At 37.7% G+C, this 21609-nt stretch overlaps 1 protein-coding gene and 1 long non-coding RNA gene across 2 annotated transcripts; both read right to left on the reverse strand.

The window, feature by feature from the left end:
- Nucleotides 1–4724: 4724 nt before the first annotated feature.
- LOC109163490 lies at nucleotides 4725–11703 on the reverse strand. The gene is made up of 3 exons (XR_002051282.1): nucleotides 11531–11703; nucleotides 6206–6210; nucleotides 4725–4734 (listed from the first exon to the last, which is right to left on the reverse strand). It is a non-coding gene; the product is annotated as an uncharacterized LOC109163490 (long non-coding RNA).
- An 8275-nt stretch (nucleotides 11704–19978) lies between these two features.
- LOC109163572 (uncharacterized mitochondrial protein AtMg00810-like) lies at nucleotides 19979–21262 on the reverse strand. The gene has a single exon (XM_019312321.1). The coding sequence runs from the start codon at nucleotides 21260–21262 to the stop codon at nucleotides 19979–19981; it is 1284 nt and encodes a 427-aa protein (XP_019167866.1).
- Nucleotides 21263–21609: the final 347 nt, after the last annotated feature.

The following is a 21609-nucleotide window of genomic DNA, read 5'->3' on the forward strand; positions in this document are numbered from 1 at the left end:
ACACTTCAACCATCTATGCTAGTTGTGTTCCTTGTATTTTATTTCCCTTTAATTCCTTTTTACCTAATCCTTTCAACCTAAATTGAAATCCCCAAATTAAAATTCCTTTTTCCCAATTTTTTTTTCCAAAACCCTCCTCTCTCTTCTCTTCTTATCCTACCCGCACCAGCCAAAGAAACCCCCCTACTCGTCGCTGCTTCTCTACCCGCCGACCTGTCGCCGCCCGTCGCCACCAGCTACTGCCGCCACCGTTCGCCGCTGCATCGCTGGAAAAGTGCAGCTGAAAAGAAGAAAAAGGATAAGAAGAAGGAAAAGGGAGAAGCTTTGAGTCTACCTCACCTTGTACATCTTGCACTATGCCTAGAAGGTCAAAAATCAGTAAGAGAGTGGAATGGGTGGATGCCCATTACTCGGTTTTGGAAGGTAAAACCTTTGAACCCGAATCTTTTTTAAGCTCCTTGTTGGACATGCTTAATTTTCAAGAGTTGTGGAATGGATTTTGTTGATTAAGAATGAGACCTATCTGGATTTGGTGAAGGAATTTTATCGTCACATGAATGTGACTAAGGATGGAGGGAAGTTGGAAATCACCTCTAACCGTGTTAAAATTTCTTTGAATGAAAATCGATTGGCAAAACTCCTGAATTTAACGACCACTGGGGTCACGGAGTACTGTAGGGATGCTTGGGTTAGCACCGAAGATTTGGGGTACCAGGATTATTTGGAATATCTGTTTGGGCGAACCGATGGTTTTACCTAGGCCGGAAAGGAAGTGGCTCACCGGGGAACAAAAGATTTTGATAATGCTTGTTACGGACTGTCTGTTACCTAACAATAATAACAGCAATCTTTTGGGAAATTTGGAGTGTGCTTTTGCCTATTTATTGAAACATAAGGTGAAGTTCAACCTGCCAGTGCTCATTCTTTAACACATGGATTATTGTGTGGTCCATAACCGAAAGAGCCTACCATATGGTATGATTCTGCGTTGGATCCTTAAGAAGAAAGGGGTAAAAGTTGAAGGAACATTTGCCAAGGCTGTGGGTAAAAGGATGTTGGATGCTGCAAATCTGTGAAGTTGTAATCTGTTTCTGCTGGATGACAACGAGTACATAACCCTAGAAGAGGTAGCCAAGAAATCCCCATCTGAGAGGAAGCTTTTGTCTGAGCAGCTGGGAGTTCCCGACAAGAAGCTAAAGTAGACTGTCCAGGAGTTGGGAAGAAGTGAAGAAGAGGAAGAGGAGGTAAAGGAGAGCGATTCCGAGGATGAGGAGAACCGTCGAAGGAAAGAAACAAGGAAGAAAGCTAACGACTCCATGACATACGAGGAATGTGTGGAAGCTCTTCTTCGACAGCAAAATCAGATAATTGAGGAAGGTTTCGCATTCATGAAGGCACAATTTGTGATCGTGAACCAGAGGCAGACAGCGTTGGAGGCTAGTTCTAGCCGGGATGGAGATGAGGAAGATCTCGGATCTGAGGAAGAAGCTGAAGAGGACTCGGGGGACGACTCGTCCCAAGCCAAGGAGTGAGGTAATCTTTCTAGATTTTGCTTGCCTTATGCGTTATCTTTAGCGGTAGTTGTTGATAGTTGTGGGTGTAGGGTAGATTGTTTGTAGATGTGCTAAGTTTGGTTGTAAGTTAGTCCTTGGTTTTGTGAAGTGTGCCTTAGATTTGTGTAAAGTTGCTTGGTGAGAGCTTGTTGCCCAAAAGCCTCATTTATATCTTCTTCTATTCATGTCACATTTTGATTCACCATTATCCTTTTGTCAAACCTTGCCGTACCCAAGCTTCAGGGACGAAGCTTATTGTTAGGGGGAGAAGATGTGACACCCCGAAAATCCTATCCTTTAAATAGGATTAGTTGAGTAATTGATTCTAAGTTATCCTTGTTAATTTCCTAATCAATTTCCTAAATTGATAGACGGGGGACCTAAATTAACCAACTCCTTGGTCAATTGATTTAAGTAAAAAAGGAGTACCTTTAGCTTTGATGTTTGTACCTAATTCTTTGGAGTCTTCCTAAGGGTAAGATCGTCTTTTCTCCTTACTTGGTCTTGAAGCCTTACCCTATCCAAACCTAAAGTTCATTCCCTCACTATAGCAAGACAACTTTTCTCTCCATTCTCTCTTAGAAACTTGGCTTCTTCCCGAAGCCAAGAAAGACATCACCCAATCTTGCAAAGATTCATCCCAAGATCCCACCTTTCTATCTTCCAAGCATAGGAAATGGTAAGATCTAAAGTTATTTAGTGTTTTTGGTTAGCTTTAAGGTGTCTTTATCTAAGTTTGGTGTTTTCTTGTGGTTTGGCTTGTGAAAGAAGGTTGTGAGGAAGAAGAACTTCCAAGTAGGGCTTAGGAGGGTTGGAAGGAAGAAGGTTTTGGTCTACAAAGGTAACCCATGCTATACAAAACCTATTTTCTACTTGCTATTGATGTTTCTTGACTTCTATTGATGATTCTTGGTGTAAATGTGAGATGTGATGCATGATTAGAGCTTGTATCTAGGTTTCTTGAATCTTATTCTTTGATCTATCATTGGGTTAAAGTCATTTCCTTGTGGTATGTGAGATTTGGGGTGTTTTGGACTTGAACTTGGCCTTGTTGATGAATTTCCCCGAAGGGAAAAATTGGTGTCTCAGGTGTTCCCCGCGGGCGGATGTCCACCCGCCGCCCCACCCGTGGGTGGTGGCTTTGTACTCGGCGGGTAGAGCCACGGGTAGGGACCCACTCGTGGTTCCACCCTCGGGGTATAACCTCGGTGGACGGTTGGATGTTGTTTATCCGTGGTTCCATCCTTTGGTATGTGATGTTATGACCTCCTTTTATTGGATTGTTGAGCTTTTGGGTGTCTCCTTGATGTTTGGTATGTCTAGAACGATGTCCTAAGTATCTATGCTTATGTTCCAACTTTGTGATTCGTTGGATTTATGTGTGTCTTTGAGATTCGTTGAAATCATTTTGGTTTACCCGTTTGATGTGCATGCTAGTTATGTTGTCTTTGATGCTAGTATGTGTTGTTTGTCCACTCCTTTGAGGATTCACAACTTGTTTTGCCAATCATGTTGATATTGGATTGAAGTCCATTGTTGTTGTTGAGTATTGTTTCATGTCTATCATTGAAACCTCTTGATTGATTTCTATGATGTGATCTTGTACATTTGTTGTACCCGTTGTTGATGCTTGATTTGGCTATTGATGTGCCTCAATCCACTTGATGATGACTATGTATGATTGTGAATGATATTGGCGGTATTGTTATTTGAGCTTTGCTCTTGAGATCGGCGGTATGTTACTATGATGTTTAATGGTACCCTCGTGTACTGAGAGAACGGCGGTATTGATTGGCGGCAGATTGGTGGGGGACAACGGTCCTAGGAGTGATAAGGTTGGACTTAGAAGTACAGGGTGGCACTCGGAGGTATAGGTTGGAACTGAGATAAGGCCGGGAGTAGCCATAAGGGTGGTACTAAGGTAAAAGGTTGGAACGTGAAACTTGTCATTATGTGATTTGTTGTGTTTATTGCTTATGAGCATATCTATCAAGAACTCTACCATTAAGATGGTAGGTTGTGTCCATTGTTGAGTATGTTGCTTGTTTTCCTTGTTGATTTGTGTATTGTGGTTGATGATCGATCTTTTGTTGAGATAGTGACGTTGTGTCCTTTGATGTTTCCCACTCTTGATTTTGAAATGATATCTACCGTATTCCTTAGTCTCAAATGGTTTTGCTTATATCTATACATTATGTTATTTAACGCGTATTGGTAGGTTACCAGCATCTCTCGCTGACGGGTGTTATCCCTATGATTTTCAGGTTATGAGTAGCTTGGAGAGCGCGTTAGTGGATCTAGATAGCGTAGTTCTTGCCTTCCCTTTCGATTAGAATGTTGCCATGTGTGCCTTAGATTGTTGGCTTGTGTGCCTTAGACTGCTGATATGTTATGATGATTCTGTTAGACTTAGCCTGTGCACCCGTAGATTTAAGGGTGTGGCATAGCACTTTCCCGATTAAAAGTTTTGCTTCCGCTCGTTTATGATTAATGATTAGACTGTTTATCTCTTATTTATGCTTTTAAATATTGGTAAAATCGGGAGTGCTACAAACACCCACCCCTAGTATGGTACACTAGAGGAGGTCGAGCGCCTACAAATAGTAGTACTAGTTTGTTGGGTATGAGAAGTGGTGCAGTGCGTCTGGATAGTAGGGTGGTGGTGACAAACATCCAAGGCAATGCTACTAAAAATGAATGTTGACTATGATAAGATGGTGACAAATGAGGTTAATAAGGCAAGGTACAGAGCTGAGAATAGCGTTGATGTGGGCAAATTATATCGTGCAGAGGAGATGATCAACATATATACAAGGCGGGTATGAGAAAAATGAAGATAGTATAGCCGGTTACAACAAATTTTAGGCTAAGTATTTTTGTACAATATTAATTTTGTTGTTTTCACTTTTGATGAATAATATTAAGGTAGTATATTTACATTACCAATTAGAAATCTAGCTCCGCCAATATGTGCAACCAGCCAACCACTTAAAACACCCAGAACCAGTTTGGTTGACGTGAGTAGCCGTGCACTCTCGTGTGAAAAAACTAATCTGATCTGGCCAGCACTTCGACCCTTAATTGGGTCGACTTGATGCAAGCGGAGATTAGTCTGAGTATGGTACGAGTTTAAATGTGTCTTATAGTTATTGGGCCAGCAAAATTTTATTCGTGCATTGCACTCACACTGCACGGATAATTGGACAATTATTTGCTTGAATTCAAGCAAGGATAACATTAGAAAACCTAATTAATACAACCAATTTCATCAACTGCACTATATAATATTCGTTGTTATAATTTATGTGTATATGGACCATCTATTTTCAATCTCTCTCCTCTCCCCCGTCTCTTGTTCTCCACCATCTCTTCGATCTCTCATCTTGCCGAACATACCCTCTCTCCTCCATGCTATATAAAAAAACCCACTAAAGTTCACTGGAAAATAGACTGGACAGCTTCAGGCTAGGTAAGAGCCATGGATGTGGGTGATGTTCATGTTCCCTTGTTGATCGGTGAGTGCATAACAGTTGCAGATCGAGAAGAAATGCATTGGTAATTAAAGGAAACAGAAGCAAAACACAGCAGTGTTATTGGGCCAGCAATCCACCCCACTTGTGCTACACTCCATGCTAACGATAAAACTCCTGATCCTATCACCGCTGTGATAATATGTCCTAGAGCAGTCCATTTATTTCTTGAATTTTTCATGCAGATGTCATGCATGGGGATAAATAATTAACTCTTAGCTAGGTTTACGTGCGACGCCCACAAAAAGATATATAATAATGAAACTTATCAGTTTTCTTCATAGTTTCAACTTGTGATCAATTTAAGCTAGCTAGGTTGTGCTAGAGATCAGATCACCCCACTCTGATCAATTGATTTGAGGGTAATATATAGCTGTGACGGCTCAAGAGAATATGTTTGAAAGTGTTAATACCATAACAGGAGAGGTCACATACGGAGAAGTAAAGGATGAAGAAAAATCAGAAAGTGTTTCGGTTATTCGAGGTGATGATTACAGAGGAGATGAGCAACACATATACAAGGCGGGAAGGAGAAAAATGAAGATAGTATGGGCGATTACAACAGATTTTAGGCTAAGTATTTTTGTACAGTATTATTTTTGTTGTTTTCACTTTTGAAGAATAATATTAAGGTAGAATATTTACATTACTAAATTAGAAATCTGGCTCCGCCAATATATGCAACCAGCCAACCACTTAAAACACCTAGAACCACATTGGTTGACGTGAGTAGTTGTGCACTCTCGTCCTTTAAGAGATGTCGGGAGTTCGAGCCCCCTCTCGTATAAAAAAAAAAACTAATTTTGCCAGCATTTCGACCTTTAATTGGGCCGACCCGATGCAAAGGGAAATTATTAGTTTGAGTATGGTACGAGCTTAAATGTGTCTCATAGTTATTGGGCCAGTAAAATTTTATCCGTGATTCGCACGCGCATTGCACGGATAATTGGGCAATTATTTGCTTAAATTCAGGCAAGGATAACATTAGAAAACAATATCAATACAACTCATTTCATCCAACACTATATAATTAACTCTCTCATCTCTTTCGTCTCTTGTTCTCCACCATCTCTTCGATCTCCCAACATACCCTCTCTCCTCCATGCTATACAAAAAAACCACTAAAGCTCACTGAAAGAAATGCACGCAGTTCAAGATTTCTTACCTAAAATTGACTGGATAGCTTCAAGCTAGGTAAGAGCTTTGGATGTGGGTGATGTTCATGTTCCCCTATTGATCGGTGAGTTCGTAAAATTTGCAGATCGAGAAGAAATGCACATGTAATTAAGGGTAACAGAAGCAAAACACAACAGAGTTATTGGGCCAGCAATCCAACCCAATTGAGCTTCACTCCATGCTAACGATGGAACTCCTGATCCTATCACCGCTGGATAATATGTGCAAGAGCAGTCCATTTATTTCCTGATTTTTTCATGGAGATGCCATGCATGGGGATAAACGATTAACTCTTAGCTAGGTTTACGTGCGACGCCAACAAAAAGATATATATTAATAAAACTTACCAGTTTTCTTCATAGTTTCAGCTTGCGATCAATTGAATCTGGCTAGGTTTTGCTGGAGATCAGATCATCTACTCTGATCAATTGATTTGTGGGTAATATATAGGTGTGAGGGCTCAGGAGAATATGCTTGAAAGTGTTAATACCATAACAGGAGAGGTCACATACGGAGAAGTAAAGGATGAAGAAAGATCGGAAAGTGTTTATGTTATTCGATGTGATGAACTGATGATTACAGAGGAGATGAGCAACATTTATACAAGGCGGGAAGGAGAAAAATGAAGATAGTATAGGCGGTTTCAACAGATTTTAGGCTAAGTATTTTTGTACAGTATTATTTTTGTTGTTTTCTCTTTTTGAAGAATAATATTAAGGTAGTATATTTACATTACTAAATTAGAAATCTGTCTCCGCTAATATATCCAACGAGCCAACCACTTAAAACACCTAGATCTAATTTGGTTGACGTTAGTAGCCGTGCACTATCGTCCTTTAAGAGAGGTCGGGAGACCGAAGTTCGAGCCCCCTCCCGTATAAAAGAAAAACAAAAAAACAAATCTGTCCAGCATTAATTTCGACCTTTAATTGGGCTGAACCGATGCAAACGGGAATTATTAATTTGAATATGGTACGAGCTTAAATGTGTCTCATAGTTATTGGGCCAGCAAAATTTTATCCGTGCACTGCACGCGCATTGCACAGATAATTGGGCAATTATTTGCTTGAATCAAAGCAAGGATAACATCAGAAAACGTAATCAATACAACACATTTCATCAACAGCACTATATAATATTCGTTGTTATAATTTATATGTGTATATTGACCATCTATCTCCACCATCTCTTCGATCTCCCATCTTGCCGAACATACCCTTTCTCCTCCATGCTTTATAAAAAAAAAACCCCCCACTAAAGTTCACTGAAATAAATGCACGCAGTTCAAGATTTCTTACATAAAATTAACTAGACAGCTTCAAGCTAGGTAAGAGCCATGGATGTGGGTGATGTTCATGTTCCCCTGTTGATCGGTGAGTTCATAACAGTTGTAGATCGAGAAGAAATGCACTGGTAATCAAGGGTAACAAAAGCAAAACATTGCAGAGTTATTGGGCCAGCAATCCACCCCACTTGTGCTACACTCCATGCTAACGATAGAACTCCTGATCCTATTACCGCTGTGATAATATGTGCAAGAGCAGTCAATTTATTTCCTAAATTTTTCATGGAGATGCCATAGCTAGGTTTACGTGCAACGGCAATAAAAAAGATATATAATAATGAAACTTACCAGTTTTCTTCATAATTTCACCTTGTGATCAATTGAAGCTAGCTAGGTTTTGCTGGAGATCAGATCACCCCACTCTGATCAATTGATTTGAGGGCAATATATAGGTGTGTGGGCTCAAGAGAATATGTTTGAATAGGGGTGGAAATAGGCCGAGCCGAGTCGAGCTTTAGAAAATTAAGCCTGGGCCTGTTATGAAAATCTAAGGCCTGGGTCTGGGCACGAGCCTGTAAGTAGGCTTTTTGTTAGGCTCAAGCCTGAGCCTACAATTAGCATGGTCTGGCCTGAAGCCATTTTAAAAGCCTTTTTAATATGTAGGGCATTAAAAAGGCTTCAATGTAAGTTAAGCTTTGAGCCTATTCAAAACCTATATGTTAAGTCTTTTTAAAAACTTTAATAAGTATTTCTAAATAATTTAAGAAATATACCTAGCTAATACAAAATTCATATATAACTACATAAGTATATCACCACAATGCAAACATAATAGTATTAAAACATATATAAAATAAAATAAAACAAGTCACAACATCAACATGCTTGTTAACTTGTTTAGGAATGAATTGAATTGTATTGTTGATTGTCATCCTATATAATCTCATAAATAGTTAACAATCAACTCACATAATTAAGTCGTTACAATTCATTAAATATTTAACAGTAAGAACAATTAAACAATAAGAACAGTTATAATAGGATTAACAACAATGTTTATATCTGAATCAGAATTTAGAATGCGATTTTGGAGGTGGAGGGTTAGGGTTTGATAATTATATATACTTGGAATTAAATTGTAAATATAAAAATATATTAGATATAAAATAGAATATATACTAACTTAATATTACAAATAAATTATATATAAGTGTATAAATAGGCTAGGCCTGTAGGCCTGAAGACCGAGCTTGGTATAAATATGTCTGACCTGTTTAGTTTAATAGGGTTCAAAATGAGCCCAAGTCTGACCTTTTTACTAAACAAGGCAGGCCTATGTAGGTGTTAAATATGTCGGGCCCTAGGCCCCTACGAAGGGGCCTGGCCTATTCCCACCCCTAAGTTTGAAAGTGTTAATACCATAATAGGAGATGTCACATACAGAGAAGTAAAGGATGAAGAAAAATCGGAAAGTGCTTTTGTTATTCGATGTGATGATTACAGAGGAGATGAGCAACATATATACAAGGCGGGAAGGAGAAAAATGAAGATAGTATAGGCGGTTACAACAGATTGTAGTCTAAGTATTTTTGTACAATATTATTTTTGTTGTTTTCACTTTTGAAGAATAATATTAAGGTAGAATATTTACATTACTAAATTAGAAATCTAGCTCCGCCAATATATGCAACCAGCCAACCACTTAAAACACCTAGAACCAGTTTGGTTGACGTGAGTAGCCATGCACTCTCGTCCCTTAAGAGAGGTCGGGAGTTCGAGCCCCCTCTCGTATAAAAAACTAATATCTCCAGCATTTCGACCTTTAATTGGGCCGACCCGATGCAAACGGGAATTATTTGTCTGAGTATGGTATGAGCTTAAATGTGTCTCAAAGTTATTGGGGCAGCAATATTTTATCCGTGCATTGCATGCGCATTACACGGATAATTGGACAATTATTGGCTTGAATTCAAGCAAGGATAACATTAGAAAACATAATCAATACAACCCATTTCATCAACTGCACTATATAATATCAACTATCTATTTTCAATCTCTCTCCTCTCTTCCGTCTCTTGTTCTCCACCATCTCTTCGATCTCCCATCTTGCCGAACATACCCTCTCTCCTCCATGCTATACAAAAAACCCACTAAAGTTCACTGAAAGAAATGCATGTAGTTCAAGATTTCTTACTTAAAATTAACTGGATAGCTTCAAGCTAGGTAAGAGCCAGGGATGTGGGTGATGTTCATGTTCCCCTGTTGATCGGTGAGTTCATAACAGTTGCAGATCGAGAAGAAATGCTCTGGTAATTAAGGGTAACAGAAGCAAAACACAACAGAGTTATTTGGCCAGCAATTCACCCCACTTGTGCTACACTCCACGCTAACGATAGAACTCCTGATCCTATCACCGTTGTGATAATATGTGCAAGAGCAGTCCATTTATTTCATGAATTTTTCATAGAGATGCCATGCATAGGGATAAAAGATTAACTCTTAGATAGGTTTACTTGCGACGCCCACAAAAAGATATATAATAATGAAACTTACCAGTTTTCTTCATAGTTTCAGCTTGTGATCAATTGAAGCTAGCTAGTTGTGCTGGAGATCAGATCACCCCACTCTGATCAATTGATTTGTGGGTAATATATAGGTGTGAGGGCTCAAGAGAATGAGTTTGTTTGGTTATCAGCGGTTAGCGGTAGCGGATTGTGTTAGCAGTTATCAAATAGCGGATTGTATTAGCGGGTTTGACCAGCAAATTATATCAGCGATTTGTAAAAAGATGTTTGGTAAAATTAGCTTTTAAGGTTAGCGAATAACATGTAAAATGACCAAAAGGGTATACATATATAATAATAATAATAATAATAATAATAATAATAATAATAATATTATTATTATTATTATTATTATTATTATTATTATTATTATTATTATTATTATTATTATTATTATTATTATTATTATTATTATTATTATTATTATTATTATTATTATTATTACTAGTAATTCACCCACGCGATGCACGGGAAAAAATTATGTTATTATAAATATAAATAAAAAATAGAAAAACTAAAATATTTTAAATTATTTAATATAATACTCCCTCAGTCCCGAAAAGACTGTCTTCTTTACATTTTGCACGCATTTTAAGAAAATAATAAAAAGGTGTATCATTTTCCAATTTTATCCTTGCTCCTTTGGAGGATGTACTGTACACAACCACTTACTTTCCCAAATCCCAATGTATTTCTTCTCCATGACTCCATTTCTCAGATATCAATCCTTAAAACACTTCGTCTCTTTCATCTTCATCCAAAATATTGAGATTATATCAAGTTTTGCATTTCAACATGTATATCACCTTGAACCCAAAATTAATTCAATTTATGCAAACTTTTAAGAAAAGAGATGAGAAGAAAGGGATCTGGGTTTGAAAAAGAAAGGGATTTTCCTAATGGACCTACACTACACCTTCGTTGAGGTTGGAATCGACGGCAGCCTAACGAAAGCTCACTGTAAGCTACATTTTGGGGTTGAGAAAGGCAGTGGATTTGCAAAGGTTAGCTGAGATGTAGTCCAACGATTCATCTCTGAAAAATGTGTTTGAAAGATCTGAGAGAAATGACTTTCTATTTCTGCCAAATTCCTCCATTTAATCTCCTCTATTTTCACCATCGGTTTGCCTTCACGTAATTGAAACTTTTGATTTTGATTTATCCCCTGCTGTTGAGCGCGACTTTGACCATCTGTACGCATAAGCGAAGCCAAACCTCTCACAATTTATGGGAACATCGTGAATTCCTGTGGCAAACCCGTTGAAATAGCCCCAACATCAACTTCAGGAAGCATTCTGGACGATTCTGTAATTTTTTTAAATTCCGACGACCGGCCAGTCACCAAACCACCGCCGGAGGTGGAGAGTAATGAGTTTGAAGAATAATGGGATACAGTCATACACTCATACATGGTAAATTGACTAGGCTCGCTCCCATTTCTAGAAAAACCAAATGTATATTATATTAACATTTTGAAATGTAAGGGTAATTTTGGAAAATATAAAAAGTGATAGTGTTTATTTTTAGAAAGTGGACAATATTTTGGGACAGCTAAAAAAGGAAAGTAAGACAGATAAAATGGGACGGAGGGAGTAATATTTTTTAGCTTCCATTCGTCAAGTATTTATTTTTTTTATAGAATACAAAATTACAATTAAAATTATAATTATAATTTTATATGGTTAATATAATCTCTAATTATGTGCATATTCAAATAAACTTATAGAGAGAATTTACATAATTACATTGATTTATTCTTAATTGTATTTCATCTATATTATAATTTTCATAATACGAATAATAACTAAGATAATTACATTTAGAAAGCAAATTTCAAATTTTGTATGTGTAAATTTAAACTCTAATTGAACACATTTTTTATATGATTATATAATATATAGCTATTTTATTTTTCAAAAGTATATTTTTTATATGATTATATAATATATAGCTATTTTATTTTTTATATGTTGTGTTTTTTTTTTATCACAATACGAATAATAACTAAGATAATTATATTTGGAAAGCAAATTTCAAATTTTGTATGTGTAAATTTAAACTCTAATCGAACACATTTTTTATATGATTATATAATATATAGCTATTTAATTTTTCAAAAGTATATTTTTTATATGATTATATAATATATAGCTATTTTATTTTTTAAATGTTGTGCACTTTTTTTTTAATAATAAAGGATGTTGTGGCATTAATTGTAACATTAATTATTTCTCAAACCATATAGCTTTATTATATAAAGGATTATTATTATTATTGTTGTTGTTATTAATTAATAAATAATAATAATAATAATAATAATAATAATAATAATAATAATAATAATAACAATAATAATAATAATAAGAAAAAAAAAAAAGATACCACATCGAAAGTTTAGAAGAAAAGGGGCGTTGAGCTCCCATATAAAAGTGAACTCAACGCCCCTTCAGTTTTACTCTTGCCCATCGCACATCGGATGGGCAAGAGTAGAGAAGCCTAAGGCTTCTTTCTTTAAAGAAGCCTCAAGCTTCTTACAAAGCAGTTTAAATTTTTTTATTCTTTTTTTATAAAAAATGGAGGGTGTTTTGGGGAAAGATTTTTCCTTCCCCAAAACGCCAACCCCAAACGTTGCACCTAGTAGCGTTTGGGATTTCAGCGGTTTGGAGCAAACCACTGCTCCAAACTGCTGAGTTACCAAACATAGTTTTTGGCGTTTTGACGGAAGTCAAAATGCCAAAATGGAGGATCCGCCAAAAATTTGATGGATCCGTCATTAACCAAAAAAGGTCAATATGTTTGAAAGTGTTAATACCATAATAGGAGAGGTCACATACGGAAAAGTAAAGGATGAAGAAAAATGAAGATAGTATAGGCGGTTACAACAGATTTTAGGCTAAGTGTTTTTGTACAATATTATTTTTGTTGTTTTCACTTTTGAAGAATAATATTAAGGTAGTATATTTACATTACTAAATTAGAAATATGTCTCCGCCAATATATGCAACCAGCCAACCACTTAAAACACCTAGAACCAGTTTGGTTGACGTCAGTAGCCATGCACTATCGTTGGTTGACGTCAGTAGCCATGCACTATCGTCCCTTAAGAGAGGTCGGGAGACGGGAGTTCGAGCCCCCTCTCGTATAAAAAAAAAAAAACTAATCTAGCCAACATTTCGACCTTTAACTGGGCCGACCCGATGCAAACGGGAATTATTAGTCTGAATATGGTACGAGCTTAAATGTGTCTCATAATTATTGGGTCAGCAAAATTTTATCCGTGCATCGCACGCGCATTGCACGGATAATTAGGCAATTATTTGCTTGAATTCAAGCAAGGATAACATCAGAATACATAATCAATACAACCCATTTCATCACTGCACTATATAATATTCGTTATAATTTATATGTGTATATCGACCATCTATTTTCACTCTCTCTCCTCTCTTCCGTCTCTTGTTCTCCACCATCTCTTCGATCTCCCATCTTGCCGAACATACCCTTTCTCCTCTGTGCTATATATATAAAAAAAAAATTCACTAAAGTTCATTGAAAGAAATGCACGCAGTTCAAGATTTCTTTCCTAAAATTAACTGGACAGCTTCAAGCTAGGTAAGAGCCATGGATGTGGCTGATGTTCATGTTCCACTGTTGATCGGTGAGTTCATAACAGTTGCAGATCAAGAAGAAATACACTGGTAATTAAGGGTAACAGAAGCAAAACACAGCAGAGTTATTGGGCCAACAACCCACCCCACTTATGCTACAATTCATGCTAACGATAGAACTCCTGATCCTATCACCGCTGTGATAATATGTGCAAGAGCAGTCCATTTATTTCCTAAATTTTTCATGGAGATGCCATGCAAGGGGACAAAAGATTAACTCTTAGCTAGGTTTACGTGCGATGCCAACAAAAAGATATATAATAATGAAACTTATTACCAGTTTTCTTCATAGTTTTAGCTAGTGATCAATTGAAGCTAGCTAGGTTGTGCTGGAGATCATATCACCTCACTCTGATCATTTGATTTGTGGATAATATATAGGTGTGAGGCTCAAGAGAATATGTTTGAAAGTGTTAATACCATAACATGAGAGGTCACATACGAAGAAGTAAAGGATGAAGAAAGATTGGAAAGTGTCTATGTTATTCGATGTGATGAACTGATGATTACAGAGGAGATGAACAACATATATACAAGGCGGGAAGGAGAAAAATTAAGATAGTATTGGCGGTTACAAGAAATTTAAGCTAAGTATTTTTGTACAGTATTACTTTTGTTATTTTCACTTTTGAAGAATAATATTAAGGTAGTATATTTACATTACTAAATTAGAAATCTCAGCCTGCCAATATATGAAACCAGGCAACCATTCAAAACACCTAGAACCATTTTGGTTGACGTGAGTATGTAGCCGTGCACTCAGGTCCCTTAAGAGAGGTCGGGAGTTCGAGCCCACTTCTCGTATAAAAAAACCAATCTGGCCAGCATTTTGGTCTGAGTATTGTTCGAGCATAAATGCGTCTCATAGTTATTGGGTCGGCAAAATTTTATCCGTGCACCGCACGCGCATTGCACGGATAATTGGACAATTATTTGCTTGAATTCAAGGAAAGATTACATCAGAAAACAAAATCAATAAAACCCATTTCGTCAACTGCACTATATAATATTCGTTGTTATAATTTATATGTGTATATTGACCATCTATTTTCAATCTCTCTCCTCTCTCCCGTCTCTTGTTCTCCACCATCTCTTCGATCTCCCATCTTGCCGAACATACCCTCTCTCCTCCATGCTATACAAAAAACCCACTAAAGTTCACTGAAAGAAATGCATGTAGTTCAAGATTTCTTACCTAAAATTAACTGGATAGCTTCAAGCTAGGTAAGAGCCAGGGATGTGGGTGATGTTCATGTTCCCCTGTTGATCGGTGAGTTCATAACAGTTGCAGATCGAGAAGAAATGCTCTGGTAATTAAGGGTAACAGAAGCAAAACACAACAGAGTTATTTGGCTAGCAATTCACCCCACTTGTGCTACACTCCACGCTAACGATAGAACTCCTGATCCTATCACCGTTGTGATAATATGTGCAAGAGCAGTCCATTTATTTCATGAATTTTTCATAGCGATGCCATGCATAGGGATAAAAGATTAACTCTTAGCTAGGTTTACTTGCGACGCCCACAAAAAGATATATAATAATAAAACTTACCAGTTTTCTTCATAGTTTCAGCTTGTGATCAATTGAAGCTAGCTAGTTGTGCTGGAGATCAGATCACCCCACTCTGATCAATTGATTTTTGGTAATATATAGGTGTGAGGGCTCAAGAGAATATGTTTGGAAGTGTTGATACCATAACAGGAGAGGTCAAGAGAAATGTTTGAAAATGTTTGAGGGCTCAAGAGAAATGTTTGAAAATGATGGAAGAAAGATTGGAAAGTGTTTCTGTTATTCGATGTGATGATTACAGAGGAGATGAGCAACATATATACAAGGCGAGAAGGAGAAAAATGATGATAGCATAGGCGGTTACAACATATTTTAGGCTAAGTATTTTTGTACAGTATTATTTTTGTTGTTTTGACTTTTGAAGAATAATATTAAGGTACGTTGTATATTTACATTACTAAATTATAAATCTGCCTCCGCCAATATATTCAACCAGCCAACCACTTAAAACACCTAGAACCAGTTTGGTTGACGTGAGTAGCCAAGCACTCTCGTCCATTAAGAGTGGTCGGGAGTTCGAGCCCCTCTCGTATGAAAAAACTAATTTGGTCAGCACTAGACCCTTAATTGGGTCGACCCGATGCAAACGGGGATTAGTTTCAGTATGGTACAAGCTTAAATGTGTATCATACAGTTGACAATTTATATCATGCACCACCGCGCACATAGCAATGTGCGCCCAGGCACAAAACGCGCGCGTTTCTTGCTGACGTCAATCCGTCCGTCCGAACAGGCCAAATCCAATTATGTGTATTCAGTTAAAAGTTTATGTGTATTGTGTTATGAGTTTATGTGTATTTAATTAATAGTTTATGTGTGTTATGTTAACCAAACTCCATTATGTGTATTCAGTTAAATGTTTATGTGTATTGTGTTGAGTTTATGTGTATTTAGTTAAAAGTTTATGTGTATTCAGTTAATAGTTTATGTGTATTATGTTAAAAGTTTATGTGTATTCAGTTAAGAGTTTATGTGTATTATGTTAAAAGTTTATGTGTATTCTGTTAAGAGTTTATGTGTATTATGTTATAGTGTATGTGTATTATGTTAAGGGTTTGTGTATTATGTATTATGTTAGATTATGTATATTCTGATATGAGTTTATGTGTATTCTGTTATGAGTTTATGTGCATTCGAAACAGAAGTTTTTTTTTTTTAACAACTTAACAAAACGATGTCGTTTTGGGAGGCACGGGGCGCACAATGCTACGTGCGCCGTGGTGCACGGTATAACGATTGCATACAGTACAGTTAGGATCTGCTCAGAACACCTTGTGGTCTGACCCAAAAAAAAAAAAACACCCATTGCGAGACAAATACTAGTTACAATAAATGGGTTTCTTAGACATATTGATTCCTTTGTTCGTCAGGAAGGGCAAATTATATCGGGTGCACAATGCATTGTGTGCTAGCTATTTTGTATTTTATTTTTGAAAATTCTGTTTCTCGTGTCTGCTGTTAATTTCTTAAAAAAAAAAAATTCTTATATTTCGAACGTATATAATTTTATAATAGAATGTACATAATTGTATAACAGAATATACATAAACTTTGCCGCGTCAACTCCTCATACAACTTAACAAAATGACATCGTTTTAGGCAAGACGGGATGCATAATGCATTATGCGCCCTGGTGTACGATATAACAATTGGTGAGGAAGGGGAGAAAAATATATAGAGGTTCATTTGGTTGTATGGGCATCCTGAATGGGGAAGAAGAAGAGAAACATGGCAACTCCTCCAACACTTGTCTACTGTAAGTTGTTTGGCTTAGGTTGTTATGGGTGACTTCAACGACATCCTTCACGATGAAGAAAAATGCAGTAGAGTTCCCCACCCAAAATGGCTAATCCATGGGTTCAAAGAAGCAATAGAGAGTAGTGGGCTTAGGGACTTCCCCTTTGTAGGTTACCCATTTACTTGGGAAAAATCAAATTGGTTGGAAGAAAAGCTTGAATGGGTGTCAGTATCGAAAAACTAAGTGACCACATGCCTATTGTCCTCTATCCGCCTCTGTCATTCCAAAGATAGCCGGCCGGGGAAGAAATTCAAATTTGAGAACCTATGGTCGCGGGAAGATGAGTGTAGAGAAATTGTCTTTAACAGGTGGCGTTTATCACAAGGAAGTAGTACTCTGATTGAGAGATTTGATAAGTGTGCGGAAGCAATTTAGAAATGGGGGAAAGGATATGATTAAAAAGTGTAAATGGTGGATGGGGATGCTCCGGAACATGCATGATATAGTATTTAGAGGACAATTTCAAATGACTTGTTATAGCCACAGAGATATGCATGTATGGTTGGATCTTGAAATACACCCAATCCCCTATTTCAACCACCCTCTCACTTCTCTTCCTGTCTGCAAATTGCTTCATTCTATTTTGTGCTTGTAAGAGGTTTTCTTTGAGGGTATTCAGTACAGAAGACCTCTTTGCAGTCCATTATTTACTGTGAAATGTGAATTCAGAGTAATTAGCAGGATCATTGTCTATGATCACAACACTCAATTTCTCCTAAACCCATAAGTTGCATAGCCGTTGTAATCTTATGATCCAACAAAAACTTAAGGCTTGGTGATCAGTTTTGATGACAAAATGCCTTCCTTCCTAGCAGATATGGCCTCCATTTATCCACTGCATTGATAATGGATAAAAATTCTTTCTAATAAATGGACATACCTAGATGTTTTTCTCCAAAAGTTTTGTTGAAATAAGCCACTACATACTCTCCCTTCTTGCATCAGCACTGCTCTCATTCCTTTATGACTTGCATCTTCTATTCATTCATCAACAATGAACTGGTTTCGGAAATGAGGCAATATAATGCGAGTACAGGAGCGGTACACAGCCCTTTCTAGCTTCTCAAATGCTTCATCTGCTGCTTCATTCCAACAAATTAAAAACCATTCTTCTTCAATAGTGTTGTGAAAGGTATGTTGATTAACCCATAATCCTTGACAAATGTCATGAAATCCCCTCAAAGCTTACACAGACTGAGGTTTTGGAAGGTAATGCCAAGTGGCCTAGTATGCAGTTGTATAGGAGCAAATTAAACATGTCAATCCAATCTATTCTAAGGACTATGTCACAACTCACAACCACCAAGTTTTAGTATCCTGAAATTATGTTCGATCGATCAAACAATTCCTATTGTACTTGCCATTTGACGCCCCTTGTCACAACATCACAGTACAATTTATCTATTGGCCATTATCACCCCTACTTATTAAGGGAGTTGCCTTCTCTGCTTCTCTCCTCAATTAAATTTCACATATTATCTTCTTCAAAGCACTCATATCCTACAATGATATTAAAGGTTGGTGTTTTAATTTAATTTGCACATGTGGCCTGGCCTGGCTGCCAAGATTCAAAACACTTAAAGGATCTCCGATCCTAGCTGATCCTTAAGCTTGGCAATTTTAGATGGCTTGTTGGCGTTATTAGGTCTCACCCCATTATTTTGAAACTTCAATTCTGCATTTCTGGTGGCTTGGCAGTATAATTATATTTTTCCTAGGCTTAGGATAAAACTCATTGGTTCCCGTTCCTTAGCTTGCTGCTCAAACTATTTTGCAAACCAAATGGCTTCCTCTAATGTACGTTCTTTGCCTAGTTGTCATGGATGAGTTTACAAACATAATTATATAGGAAATATCCATCAATCAAATAGGGTTGTGCATGGATCATAAGGCTCCTTAACTCTTCATATTTATCTATAAATTCATCAACACTTCCCAACTGTTTTTAAATGTGGAAAATTCTTCTTCATCTATAGTCACACAACTGTTACCAAACTTCTACATACATACAACTTCAACAAAGTTTCCCCACTGAAATGCAACCCTTAATCCAATAAGGTATCCCTCAAACCATAGCCCAACCTTTCCAGACATATATATTTACCACTAACATATATATATTCAAAATTTCCTCTCTAGGCACATGTGACATAATGAAACCCAAAGCCTAGGCTGAACAAAGTTAGGGTGTGTTTGGTTCGCACATGGGAATCGGAATCGGAATGGGTATCAAATACTTGGTGATGGTAATGTGTTTTGGTGAAAGTATTTTGTATGTTTGGTAGTAGGGTGGAATGAGAATGATTTTCAATATTGTTGTTTGATTATGTATGACCTAAAAACCTAGAATGAAACCCTTATAAAATAAGGGAATAAGTTTTTCCATTAATGGGATATTCTAAACCAATAGTAGTGTTCTAAAAACCTGTCAACTAAACAATAACAATGATTTTCATACTTATTCCTTAATTCTAAACCTGTCAACCAAACACACCTAATTATGTTTATACCAAATGAGTGGGTAATCCTGCTGGTTTTGGTGTCTGTACGTGGTGAGCAACTGAGAAGCTTAGAAATTCTGTTGGTTGTTAGGTGTCTGGAACCACTGAGATAAGTAACCGATGGACTATTTTAAGGACATATATTTTCGCAATTCGGATTAAGCTTGAGGAAAATATGAATGTTTATTCATTTTGGCGGAGAAGATGATGATGATCGTTACAACCAAGGAAGGGGAAACTGTCACTCTTAAATAGTGTGGTGGCAGTTGTAACAACTAATGCAAGAGAAAGAAATTACAAAAATAACCTTGTCACATTTTCTTTCCTTCCTCTAATACCCCCCGTAAGGTGGAGTGTGCAAATTTTGAACACCCAACTTAGAAACAAAAGAACCAAACAGAGAGATGGGAAGAGCCTTGGTAAAACCATCTGCAACTTGGTTGAGAGTAGAAACAGGGAGCAGCTTGACAAGGCCTTGAGTAACCCTTTCGCGAACTACGTGGCAATCGATTTCGATATGCTTAGTCCTTTCGTGGAAGACATTGTTTTCAGCAATCGCAACAGCGGACTTGTTGTCGCAGTAGACAATGGCAGGCTCACTGGCAGCAACCTGCAAAGCTTGAAGTAGTGAAGTGAGCCATTGTAGCTCGCAAACAGTGGTAGCCAGTGCCCGGTATTCTGCCTCAGATGATGACTTTGAAACTATAGCTTGTTTCTTCGACTTCCAAGATACAAGAGATTGGCCAAGAAATATGCAATATCCTGTGACTGATCTGCGGGTATCATGGCATGAGGCCCAGTCTGAATCGGAGAAAGACTTGAGCAGAAGAGGGGTGGCAGTTGGATATAGAATGCCTTGTCCAGGAGATCCTTTAATATAACAAAGTATGCGATGTGCAGCAGCCATGTGGATGTCGGTTGGAGAGCTAACGAATTGACTGAGCCGATGAACAGCATATGTGATATCCGGTCTTGTGGCCGTAAGATACAACAATCTCCCAATCAAACGACGATAACTACCGGGATCATTTAGCGGTGTACCATCATGTTGTGATAAGTGAGAACCTGGGACCATTGGTGTGCTCACTGGTTTACAACTGATGAATCCGGCATCATTCAAAATGTCAAGGGCATACTTTCTTTGACACAAATTCAAACCAGCAGTGGTGACTTTGGCTTCAATACCCAAAAAATAGCCTAAAACACCCAAATCCTTAATCTTGAAAGCCTCATCCAGCGACTCTTTGATTTGTTGAATATTAGCTAATTCACTGCTTGCCACTAGGATGTCATCAACGTATATCAAAAGAGCAATATAGTCACGCCCTGTACCCTTCGTAAGCAGAGACGGATCAGCAGCTGCTTGCTTGAAACCATCACGCAAAAGGGCAGTTGTGAGTTTGGCGTTCCACTGCCGGCTTGCCTGCTTTAAGCCATACAATGATCTCAGCAGTCTACAAACTTGGTTCGGCTTCTCTCCTTGGAAACCCGGGGGGAGAACCATATAAACTTCTTCGTCTAAATCCCCATGTAGAAAGGCGTTGTTGATGTCTAATTGGTGAACATGCCAAGCCTTAGATGCAGCCACAGCTAGGAAGGTTCGAATAGTTGTCATCCTAGCTACCGGAGAAAAAGTTTCGATGTAGTCCACGCCTAGTTGTTGCGTGTAACCCTTAGCCACCAACCTGGCCTTATATCGTTCAATAGAACCATCCGCTTTGAGCTTGACTTTGTAGACCCATTTACAACCTATGGGAATCTTTCCAACCGGTAAGTCTGTTAGCTGCCATGTCTTATTATTTTGCAGAGCAGTACACCGGCTGTAACTCATTCGATGGCTGATCCACAGCAGAGTCTACTGGAGTGAGCTCATGACTGGCCCGTGAAGCTTGTGGCTGCTCATAGTTCAACATAGTCGATGTGGGGATGATTGGCAGAGAAGGATTGAAAGATTGAGGGAAG

This window comes from Ipomoea nil, unplaced genomic scaffold (genome assembly GCF_001879475.1).
Source record: "Ipomoea nil cultivar Tokyo-kokei standard unplaced genomic scaffold, Asagao_1.1 scaffold3030, whole genome shotgun sequence".
NCBI classification, from domain to species: Eukaryota; Viridiplantae; Streptophyta; class Magnoliopsida; order Solanales; family Convolvulaceae; genus Ipomoea; species Ipomoea nil.

Excerpts from the sequence above, each read along its gene's own strand:
- LOC109163572 (XM_019312321.1), bottom strand. The coding sequence starts at position 21,262 with ATGACAACTATTCGAACCTTCCTAGCTGTGGCTGCATCTAAGGCTTGG.